This window comes from Trichoplusia ni, chromosome 9, assembly GCF_003590095.1.
Source record: "Trichoplusia ni isolate ovarian cell line Hi5 chromosome 9, tn1, whole genome shotgun sequence".
Classification (NCBI taxonomy): Eukaryota; Metazoa; Arthropoda; class Insecta; order Lepidoptera; family Noctuidae; genus Trichoplusia; species Trichoplusia ni.
Genome location: NC_039486.1, coordinates 7,767,668 through 7,780,230, shown reverse-complemented (window position 1 = coordinate 7,780,230; position 12,563 = coordinate 7,767,668). Strand labels below are relative to the sequence as shown.

The window sequence follows — 12,563 nt, the reverse complement described above, 5'->3', positions numbered from 1 at the left end:
AGTAGTTCCTGAGATAAGCGCGTTCAAACAAACAAACAAACTCTTCAGCTTAAATATTAGTATAGATTAAAGGTCTGGCAAATACTCCGCAGCAACTCTCGATACCGTGTACAAATTGTGTACGTAATTCGCATGCAAGGAGACGTATATTCGATTAATCCGATTCATTAGTTGTCGGCTAGCGATAAGTTTGCAGTATAATTATAAAAAAAAGTTATGTAACTTAATGCTCGATTTTATTATTTTATTGATAGTCATGCTGTTAAGGGTACCGTTGCTGCGGTTGATATACTCCTTTAGTTTAGGTACTTAAAAAATGTAAACTACCTTACAATATAAATCGAATTCTTTTTGCTAATGTGTATTGTATAACATTAGTTGTAAGTTTTAAACACAGTAAAATTGTATACCTTTTGTAAACAATTATAGTTCCTGTTTAAAACGCTACCCAAGTACCTAAACCAATGGAATAATGTGCCATGATCTTAATTGCTACAACTGCAACTTGAAAATATTCATAGAATATGGAACGTTTAGCCTATTCGATGTTAAATAAATTAAGTGTCTAGGCCTTTGGAGATGTGCGAAACGTCGCGGTTTCAACCGCAGCTGGGTATTAAAACTAACCTTAGTCGCTGCAGCGAATGGCGTTATCAGGACTTTGACATCCACTACCTAATCTGTGCAACTATGTACTTAATTATGACTGATTTCCATTAAAAGTTTATTATACAATAAATTATTAAGATTCAACTTAAAAAGTTGCTTATTTATATTAGTTTCTAACCCTCAGTAACCGACTGCAAAAAAGGGCAGAGGTTTTTACTTCCGCCGGTTTATATGTTTAAACATCTATTACTCTGAGCTTCCTGATCCTATAAATTGTTTTTTAGTTTGATGAACCCTAAGTTTGATAAACAGGAAAATTAGATTGACTGACTTATTTCAGTACTTGGTGATATAACATTATAACTTGGCATTAAGTTTTTGTTTCTTTTTTTTGTAAAAGACATTAAAGTATGTATGTGAAACAAGAGTGCGAAATCATTTGTCGAATCCTTGAATTGCGAGTTGTATAATTTAAATAGTTGCGGAAGGCTGCCGCATAGTATCTATTCTGAACTGCCGCGGCGTGAGTCAGTGGCTACCTGTAAAATTATGTCAAAACTAGCGACTTCGTCCCTGTGGGTAGAAGGTATTTCCTTCTACCCACGGGGACGAAGATAATAAGTTATGATTTATACCTGCCCTGTTTTTTTTTCACATTTTCCATTGTATCTTCGCTCCTACTAGTCGCAGCGTAATGATTTATAGCCTAAAGCCTTCCTCGATGAATGGTCTATTCAATACAAAAAGAATTTTTCAATTTGGACCAGTAGTTCCTGAGATTAGCGCGTTCAAACAAACTCTTCAGCTTTATATATTAGTATAGATTATTAATGGTTTCATATTAATGAAAATGTCTTTATTTGCACATACTTTAGGATATTACATGAAAAGGCAACTTCAAGACTTATAACATTTTCCTACTACCTATAATCACAACATCATTAGGTTGTTCTAGCCGTTAAAAATAAATTCCTTCGTATATTTTCTTGGGAAAGAATAGCACCTCGAAATATAACACCAGCCACGAAATATTTGCAGAAAATGACACTACACATCTCACACTGAATGAACAGATTTTATTGTTAAAATATTTTCTTTTAGTACCTTAGCAAATTGAGTATATACAGTAATACAGTACCATACTGTAATAGTAACTATAAAAAAGGAATACAGTACCCACGCTTGCTTGCCAAGAAAGAAGCAATGTCTACAAGCCAAATATAGCGCAAGCTTGCACATAGACTTGGTGTCTAAGTTCTAGCCTCATTGCTCGTATGCATAATATGCATCATCATATTATTATGATGATACCATCATCAGCCGGAACAAAAGTTAGAAAAAGGAAGGGTTTATTTTATAATTACTGTAGGACTGTAATCTTGTTGAACATATTTTTTTTATTAAGTCAACGTTTACTGTCTGTTTATTTATTGCCTTGTACTGAAAGCTAGCTTAGTTTTAAGCATACTGCAAGTCAACAAGGATTTTAACTCAACTATTCATTTGGTCATATTCCTTTACTAGTCATGCGTACCACCGGTACCACGCTGATTGCTGGAACGAAGGTTTAATAGTAATCGAATGCAATGTGATGTTTTCCTTACTAACAGGGCTGCTAGCCGCCGAAGAGGTAAGCAAGACGTAATAAAAGATAAAATGGCGTGAAGAGTTTATTTTTGGCCCTTTTTCAACAACAATATATTTCTGAAATGTTAAAACAAGATAAATAATTAAATTACAGAATACGCTACTGCCAATATGGATAATTCTAGAATACTTTCGACACATTTGTATAAGAGCATGATTTATTGAAACTATAACATCTTTATAAAATCTTATCTGATATGCTTCCATTTTGGGTTTCAAAAAATCTGGTGTATTTTAATACGCTCACAAAATCGTTGTTTTGAAGTAGACATTGGTTCACGGTATTATCATCATGTTTCATAAACGCAGCAACAAGTTGTTGCTTAGTAATCAATGCTTTCTACACACGAAACTGAAAAGTAGAGATCAAACGGTGTGTGCATGAGAGCTTGACAATCGGTTTGAAGCGTCATTACGGTACAAGTGATAATATTACTTTTACAAGTATTGCAGTCTGTTATCAGACATCAATACAGAGAGCCATGAATCAATGTCCTTTGTTTCCACTTTTGCATTAACATTATTGCTGCTTTATTTTATTAACCTGCATTTCTCGTTATATTTAATGGTCAGTTACATTTACACATACTTCAAGATTATCGGAAGACTAAATAATTAAATATATGTATAGTTAGAAGGTACACACTCTATCTTAATCCAGTTATGCATGGGCAGCAACACAGATGTTTATATTCTCTCATTTTATCCAATTATTCAGTATATTTTAATAACTATAAATGTTTGCTGTGTTGCTGGGTGTACCATGAAACCAACATCAATCTATATCACAGATATATTTTGTCAAAATCATTTTTCCTGACTAACAACATTTGTATGCAATTTCCACCAACATCAATTGAATTTCTCTTCCATATTCCAAAACAACCCTTACATCTAAACACAATCAGCAAAGCAATCTTTCCAAACAATTTTCAAGTAACAAGACTGTTTATAATTGCATGAAAATATTCTCTTAATCCAACAGGCTAATAAAATAAAATGTACTTGGTTAAATTGTAATAATATATGAAACCAAATGATACTGAATTCTCACTTCACTAGTAGATCAATATGGATCAGTTAATTAAAAATAATGTTACAAACTCAACATCAAAATAAGAAAGGTGCATGAATTGACAGTAGAACATAATATGTACAACATTAAAGTTTGCCCTTTAAAATCCAAAGGATCGAAATAATAATCGACGAGTTTAAGTGTAATCTACTTGTTAACCAAATTAACTCTTCACTTGACATCCCGAATGTTTTATATCCCCTGAGAGCAGATTTTAGTTTTGTCATTAAAACAAAGCTCTCTAAAACAAATAAATCCCCAGTATGAGAAATGTGCCATATCTACAAGCCGTAACAGAATGGTACATTCCCCAACTTTATTTAACGTCACAGTTTCATGCAAGTATTAGGTTTTCTAGATCAACATGATATTTATACCAGGTAAGGACTGGAGAGCAAATTTTAGCAGTAACACATTGTTTTGCAATTTGGTTCTTTTTAGATCAGTCATAGCTAGTTTTTTTTTATAAGTGTCAAAATCAACTGTTATATGAATATTATTTTGACCATATCACCCTCCAGTGCCTTTTCATATCAAGCTGCAAATTAACTAAGTACTGTGACAAGAACCGCTTAACAATTAAAAAATTAAAAGTATTTTAACAGACAACTGCAAAGCTAGGGCAATATGATACTTCATCCAGACTAAAATAAAACTGAAATTTGATGTTCTTGATTATACTCAAATTTTGAGATCAGTCATGTTCTGTCTATGGGGATTTGTATCATAATGACCATACTTTTCCAAAAACGGCTTGATGACCAACATTGTTTCAAGCGGTCAGAAACAACATTACAAACACTGAAATGTTTCTTCTTTCAACAATAAGTGCTGTTTGAGCTAGTCTTACCACCTACCCACCTCACAGAATTTTATGATTTTTACAGAAAAATAACCCAGTGCTAGCTCAAACTTACAATGTGTGGGTAGGTATCCATGATAGCAGCAGAAAGTCTACCAAAATTTATGTAAGATGATGGACAAATCTAGGTAGACTCTCACAGATGATGCTCAAATAAATATTTTTTATATTTTAACAATGTAGGAATTCGCTCACAATATCCAATATGGACAAAGTACGCAAGATACCTTTTTGTTTAAGTCCTGATGTGTGGTTTATTTACACTTTAAAAAAGTAACCCATTTCAGGTCAAAGTCTTACTCACAATAAACTATTTACACTCACATTTTGTTACAATAAATTCATTACACTTTTTTACAAATAAGTTTTTTGTTTTTAAAGATTTAAACTATGTAGTTCCTTTCACCAGTCAGCAAGTCCAGTTAGTTGCGGTGTGCGCTGCAAGCATGTGCGCAAACGGTGCGACGGCGGCACGGCGTTACTTGTCGGCCGAGTCGTCGTCGTCCGGGCGCGACACGTACAGCGCCGGGTCGATCACCTTCGGGATCGGCTTGATCTCCGTGCCCAGCTCCTGCTCGATGCGGTGCAGGGCGAAACGGTCTTCGTACGTGATTAGGTTGATGGCGATACCCAAGTGGCCGAAACGTCCGGAACGACCGATGCGATGCAGGTAGGTTTCCGCCATGCGCGGGAAATCAAAATTGATGACGACGTTGACAGCTTGCACGTCTATACCTCTAGTAAAGAGATCAGAGCACACAAGATTGCGGCATAGTCCAGCACGGAAATCGTGGAATACGCGATTACGGTGCGCCTGCGCCATACGCGCGTGAATATAATAACAGCAGTAACCTAACTCAGTTATTTTCTTTGCAAGCAGCTCCACACGTTGAGTTGAATTACAAAATATTATAGACTGGTTTATTTGCAACTGTAACAAAGAAGAAAAGGAAACATTTATATTTCATGTATTGAAATATAAGGATAGTTATAGAACAATTTAGATTCTCTACCAACCTTTGAAAAAAGTGTATTTAAACAATGCACTTTTTGTCTTTCTTGTACAAATGCATAGTACTGTGTAACTCCTTTCAGTGTTAGTTCTTCCATGAGATTAATCTCATACGGCTCTCTTAAGTGTTTTTCCATGAATTGTTTAACACTCAGTGGGAAAGTGGCAGAGAACAGCAAGATCTGGCGTTCTTTGGGTAATCTGAAGAAAAATAAATGAATTACAGTGAATAAATTCCAGGCTCTTTAAGACATTTTCATGTCATATGATGAGTAACAAAAATGTATCATTTACACACCGTGAAATAACCATATCCAGCATTCCTTTGAAGTCTTGAGAAAGAAGTTTGTCTGCCTCATCAAGAACCAGCATCCTGCACTGGTCCATCTTGGCAACTTGTTTATCCATGAGATCAATCATACGACCTGGCGTAGCAATTATTACTTGAACTGAAACAAATTATTGATGAACTTAGTAATGCAAAAAATGTTTACAAATTATTAAAAATAAAATAATAATTGAGAAATTCTTTACCATTTTGATAAATACGCATAATATCATCCCGGAGATTAGTACCTCCTGTAGTAACCATTACACGAATATCTGTGTGCTTTGCCAGTTCAATGCAAATTTGTGATGTCTGGAGCGCTAACTCCCTAGTTGGTACCACAATTAAAGCTTGGATAGCATCTTTTTTGGGATCGACCTAAATGTAGAAAATTCAAAATGTTTTAAATAGCTCACTAATTATGCCTGAAAGGTATAATGTCTGATAAGAAGATCAGTAAATACGGGTTTTATCACTTATGAAAAGTGAAGGGGAATCCAAAAATATCATCATTAAAACAACAAAAAAAAACAAAAAACATACAATTAAAAATATTTTTGTTCAAACCTGTTCTAAAACTGGAATACAATAAGCGCCAGTTTTGCCAGTACCGTTTTTAGCTCTTGCAAGGACATCTTTACCACTAAGTGCAATAGGAATGGAAGCCTCTTGTATGGGGGAAGGCTTTTCCCATCCCTTCTCAAAAATGCCCATCAATAGCTCTCGTTTTAGGCAAAACTCTTCAAACTCATTTCCTCTTGTGTCTGTTACATCCTTTAAATGCAAAAATATAGTTATAGATACTTTAAAGTTAAAAACTTAAGAGCAGTCAGATGATAACATTTTCAAATGAGTTTGTGCTATTACAACTACTCAGTAATTTAAACCAAAACAACTCAAAGAACTGTAAAAGTGGAATTTTTTAAAATACAAATTTTAAATACAACTTAAAAATTACAGTCCCTAATAAGTGTTTGACTGTTTATTATTTGTAATAATAATAAGAAAGTATAATTATAAGTTAACACATCAATAAAGTATTTTATTTATATCTGTGATAGTGAAGTGAAAAAGAAACAAACAGTTACAACATAATAAGATAAGAAGAATAAGATAAGATACTACAGCAATATTTAGTTTTTCAATGGGACCCTATTTACACATGAATATTTTTCTTCCATACCTAATGCATTATTTACCAAGAATCATTTCGCATGTTTAAATAATTATAAGCAAATTGAGTGATTTAAAACAAATTAGGGCATTATTTGCAATTGAAACTTAAAAAATCAGTTTTGTTTACATAATATATAATAAACAATAAAGATAAGGAGCTCCTTTCGAAACTCATAAACATGTTTTATCTTAAACATTATTTGGTTGTGTAAAAGCAACTAAATAGGTTAATAAAAAATCAAGTATAAAATAATGAGGGTAAACATGAAAACTTACACTAGTCTTTATTCTCCTGTCTTTCGGGGGTATTTTTAATTTTGATTTCCAACCAATGTCATCGATACTTTTATCGACATCTCTGTAAGAATGCGCAAGGTTAATAAAAAAAAATTGAATTGTTAATATGCAGCATAAAGAGAAATACAAACCCCTTATTCTGACTGCTCATACTGTTTCCGACGTGATTACTTGAACTAATTCTATTTTCGGTCATCATTTTGCCAAATAATCCCACTAGGGACACGACTAAAATTAGAAACTTAGAATCACAATTCTTTGTCCAAGTCTGACACTAAACAAATTTTACGATAAGTCACTTTTCGACACATAAGCTATTTAGAAGTTTATCACGTTCACCAACTTAGTCCGGGGATATCTGAAACAATAAATAGACAATCATTAATTATCGGCCCACTTCAGACCGAGACGCTAAAGTGAGTTATCGGTAAACGAGATTACGAGACGCGTCAACAAGCACAAAAATAAGTACAAATAAATATAAAACAGTTAAAACTGACTTACACACTCATTCTAACAACAACTAATACAAGTTTAACCAAGTAAATTCAATTTAATTCCGGTTTCTAGAGTATTGAACTGCAAACCAAATATGATTGCCAAGATTATACGGGATAAAACAAAGTCGTAGTAGTTCCTTCAAATTTTAATATGGCCGCCAAGAAATTTATAGATGACAAGTTGTTAATAACTAATTGATTAGGAAAGTTAATCAACAATTAGGCAATCAAAATTGCATATATTGGAACTAAAAATAAAAGGAATTAAAATCATAAATAAACATTACCTTGATAAAATTCTACAAAAGACGACGACACTCGATACTCGACGACGACATCACAATGTAACCAAAACAGTGTTGCCAACTTATGACACACAGTTATAAACACCATTAATAATACCAAGACAACACGAAAACATTCTAAAGAAATGTGTAACTAATTAAAGTGTTTTAAATAATGTGATAAAAAAAACTCAGAGGGTATTTGTTAGCTTTCTAAGCTACCCTTCTGCTAAATTTGAACCCTTAAAAATCTGTTCTCAATTAATCAATCTGCTTGACCTCGTCTCCTTGGGTTTTAAAAAAACTGTTAGCTGAACTTGCATTGCGTAATTATTCAAGAAATCGATACTGCAAGCCTTTAACAATTACAGAAAAATCGGGCAATCTCAATATTGCCAAAAATCTAAGTATAAAATATACTCGTTACGAATTAATACATTTTACTTTATCCCAGACCCTTTATTTACTCAGGAACACCTTCGATCCATAAGGATTAAGGCAGTGATAATATACTATTGTCAATGCTCCCGATTTATTTATTTTTTAGTTTAGTTGAACAAAGTAAAGTAGGCAACTCTTTTAAAATAGGTACTATTACTTTGCCATCTGCTTAATGTCATTGCACTACACATGTCAATTGTCTGTCATAATAAAATATAACTTGTATTTACTTATCGATTGTTTTGTGATTTTCATTTATATAAATTGGCGTAAACCATGTAAGTAGCTTTTAGAAATAACTAGTTTAGCATGCGATGCAAACGAACCCAATAACTGATAACAATATACATTTTATTACTTTAATAAAACCTAAAAACTTTCAGGACCGAGTATTGGAAGTCGCAAGCTAGAAAATATTGTGAATTTTGCAAATGCTGGTTCGCCGATAATAAAGTGGTAAGTTTATTAAATATCTCGCTTTTCTATAATTTTATATTATAAGCACATAATACAGCGATGTATACTAAATGACTTTACTACACACTTTAATACTAATACTTTATTTGATTAATATTATACCATTTACTTAGGTACCTAAAAAGGTACACAACAATCTTGATGTGACTTTTTATATGAACACATAACCAATTATTTTGCTTTTTGATAAAAAATAATTTGTGATTTTTGTTTTATTGGTCACATTTTATATTTATAATAATATTGAGTTTTTGCATCAAAAGACAAACCATACAGACTCTCCGTGTTATAATTTTAAACCAACAGTATTATTTTGTCTTTTAATAATATCTTTTTTAAACAAGTAGGTTTTAAACCTGCAACATTTATAAGATAACAGGCTTTATATTTTTAAATTCATGTGCAGAAATTAGAATTAAAATCTTCAATGTCTATTTCAGTCTATTTCGTTCCATGAAAATGGTAAGAGACACAAAGAAAATGTTCAGAAACACATATCCCAGCTCAGTAAAAAAAGTGCTAAAGAGTTCAAGCAGAAAGAAAAAATTGATGATGATATTAAAAAAATGGAGGCAGCAGCAATGGCTGCTTATTTGAAAGATGTGCAAAACAATGCAGATCTAACATCACAGGTACATCTATGATACTACTTCTACATTCTATGATATTGTTATTATTAACAACAATAGGAATGGACTGATTCAAAATGGTAATAGTAACTCAATCAGAAGAACATACAATATTCTTTTACCTTGCTTCAAGGTTAGAGTTTCAAAATAATACCAAGTTGAATATCAAATTATTGTTTACAGTGTGGTAGTTTAATAATAAATAATGGAGACATATCTTTATTTTGTCTCAAAAAATTACACTGAATGGAACTTATGTGTATGGTCGTTTCTGTCAGAACTTTAGAGCAGTTTATCTTAGTCAATTTTTATTTTGCTTAGTAAAGCCAAAAATATATCTTATATAATATTTAAAGTTTTTACTTTTCACACCTAGACACCATCCGGCCCTATTGTATTTTTAAATATTAAATCTTTTATTTTTCAGAGCATAAACGAAATGATTAACCTGAGTGGTGGTAGCAGTGAAACAACTTTAACTGTAGCTGCCACACCTACCAAAAAGGCTATCTGGAATGAAGTGAAGAGTGAAGATGGAAGCTCATATTTCTGGAACACTGTAACAAATGGTATTGCATGTTGGTCAAAATATATTTGTTGGTAATTCTTTTAATTCATGAGATACATTCAAGGAAAGAAACATGGACCTGTTTAAGGCTAACATGGGGACACGGGTCCAAATAGGAGGTCTAGTTAAGAGGAATGCAATCTGAAATCTACAGGGGATCCTTTCCACTGAATACAAATAGGCATAAACAATGCAAATTTATTTCATTCTTTGTGTGAAAAGATAATAAAGCTATTGTACTGTGAAATCCTATGTTGGCCAGTTCTGAAAATTGATCAGAGAACTATAACATTTTATTTGTATTTTTTTCTTACATCAATCAATATAATAAGTGTCATGATAAGTTGACAATAACCTTTGTGTCTTTAGTCTTTATCTGTTAGAAATCGGAAGTTTTGTCATACAAAACTATATACAACCTTAGCTACTATTACTTTTATTTTGCAGAAACCTCGTGGGATACTCCCGATGAGTATGTTTCAATAGCAGACCAGGAAAAGAGTAAGCTAAAGAAGGAATCACAAGACAAAAAGGAGAAGAAAATAAAGTGAGTTTGTCTATTTTGCTCATCTTTCATAAGTAATTATTCAAATACAGATTATTGTGTAACACTATATAGTTTTAGTATTTTAAGTTTTTAACAAATATACAATTGTGTAACCGAATAATATTTTAAAATTGTATTATTTTAATTCAAAACTAATAATTTAAAATGCACAGATATTGTTTGATGGAAAAGGCAGTGTGTAAGGTATTCCAAACACGTGTTTTCTTTTCAGGAAACAACAACAAAAGCAAGCTCAAGAAGAAGTGAATAAGGAGGTCAATGCTCATTTAGCAAGGGAGAAAATGCGAGAGCTGGCTGTAAATAAAGATCCACCACCTCCTAAGAGATTTATCGACTACGGGCCGCCGCCGCGCGCCGTGAAACCATATGGGTCATGGACTCCAGTTATAACTCAGTAAGTAATTTGAAATTTATTAATTCTCATTTGTGCGATTAAGGGCCGATTTTTCAATCATCAGATAACTTTTATCTGAGGAATAAATGTGGCCGTTTGACACATTTTCTATACAAAAGCTGTCAAAACGTCAAACATATTCGTCGAATAAAAGTTATCTGGCGATTGAAAAATCAGCTCTAAATCACATAATTATGCATTCATAAAATTAATCGATAATAATATCCGATGATATTGTTATTTTCTTTCTGCTATCGCGAATGGTTTTTTTTTTAAATTCAAAATGCCTATCCGCTCAACCCTAAATAACTTTTTATGTCTACACTATGCGTTTCAAATGATAAGATAATAGTGATTGCGATCATTAAGCTAAGTTTTACAGCTAACAACTAAATATCCATATTGGATAGGTTCGAACGTGTATGTGTGAAGTAACAATGACTGTATTTTAATTTTCTTTTTAACAAATAATTACGAGACATTTTATTATTTAAATCATAATGGCTTAAAACAGTTATCTAAGTACATAATTTTTATTTTTACTTCTACTTCTATGTACCGATCTTCATGGTTTGTAAAAACGTGTTTGCCAATAGCTCGAATCTATGACTATGGCTAGCTGATGACTCGTTTAGTAACTTCTTCACAGAAGTAAAAATTCTGTTATATGAATTGTTTTTTCTCGCTATTATCGCTTTAACGTGATGTACACGCTAGTAACTTGTGTATTAAATGTTTGATTCCATTTTGCTTTCGCGAATGGTACCAAACTTCTCCGTAACGTTTTCCGACCTTGGTTTGTTTACTTGTTTCAGACCTACTGAAGTCGTTGACCTCCAGTTACCTAAGCCTGGTAAGGAGCTACCCCCGCCGCCAGTTATAATGGAACCAGAAGTCTTTCAGTTTAAGGAGAAGCGCATACAGTCACTCGGTGATGAACCTGTCGAGTTTAAAAAGCGGAAAATCAATAACCCTAAGAGAAACATGCGCCAGAAGTTAGATGATGATTAATGGTTAATATTAATAAAAAATGTAAATAAAATCATACTTTTTTTAATTTTTCCTTCCTTCACTTAATTTCAATTTGTATTACTTATTTAGTGTTCACATTTGCTAAAATAATCCCAAATGCTACAATTGTCCAAATTGCAATAAAATACTATTACTACGAATTGTTACAAATCCCAAGTGATATGTATTTCCTTAATTTGAAATTCCAATTGTTACAATTGCTAGGAGCGTCAAAAAGATTACCAATATATATATAAGGGTAGATACAGCGATAAATTTGTTTTGTAACCACCTTGCTCGATCGGTAGTTTACATTTTGAGACTGAATATAAAAAAATAATTTTAGATAGAGTCGACTATCACCCTCCAATCTGAAATACTGACTCAGTATTTAAATGATTATTGCCGTGCCACGACGGCTTTGTGGACCAGTGTCGTTCCAGTGGTCTTGACAAGGCCCATGTTTAGGAATGGATGTTGGTGTCAGGCGTGATATGTTTAATAATCATAGTTTAATAAGATGCTTGTCAAAGTTGTAGATGTAATACCCACTTAGCTACACATAGTTATGTAATGACTTGGGCTTATGATAAGGGTCGTGTGCATTCTTGTTCATTTATTCGTAGCAGTGTTAATTTAAGAATAAACATTTCTATTGATAAAAGATACCTGAAAGCGAACTCTA

General features: G+C 32.7%; 2 protein-coding genes across 3 annotated transcripts; one reads left to right on the top strand and one right to left on the bottom strand.

Moving 5' to 3' along the window:
• Positions 1–2,462: 2,462 nt before the first annotated feature.
• Positions 2,463–7,891, bottom strand: LOC113497171 (putative ATP-dependent RNA helicase me31b). 2 transcript variants are annotated; one of them, XM_026876582.1, is made up of 8 exons: positions 7,794–7,891; positions 7,138–7,364; positions 6,986–7,067; positions 6,101–6,307; positions 5,740–5,911; positions 5,504–5,654; positions 5,211–5,406; positions 2,463–5,124 (listed from the first exon to the last, which is right to left on the bottom strand). In XM_026876582.1, the coding sequence occupies exons 2-8, from the start codon at positions 7,203–7,205 to the stop codon at positions 4,672–4,674; spliced, it is 1,329 nt and encodes a 442-aa protein (XP_026732383.1). In that variant the 5' UTR covers positions 7,206–7,364; positions 7,794–7,891; the 3' UTR covers positions 2,463–4,671. The 2 variants fall into 2 exon arrangements, with proteins under 2 accessions (XP_026732383.1, XP_026732384.1); XM_026876583.1 differs by lacking the exon at positions 7,794–7,891 and adding an exon at positions 7,511–7,654.
• Positions 7,892–8,397: 506 nt separating this feature from the next.
• LOC113497172 (WW domain-binding protein 4) lies at positions 8,398–11,912 on the top strand. The gene is made up of 7 exons (XM_026876584.1): positions 8,398–8,509; positions 8,615–8,687; positions 9,149–9,340; positions 9,765–9,906; positions 10,353–10,452; positions 10,685–10,867; positions 11,683–11,912. Coding segments are annotated over exons 1-7 (888 nt in total). The 5' UTR covers positions 8,398–8,507; the 3' UTR covers positions 11,879–11,912.
• The last annotated feature ends 651 nt before the right edge of the window (positions 11,913–12,563 follow it).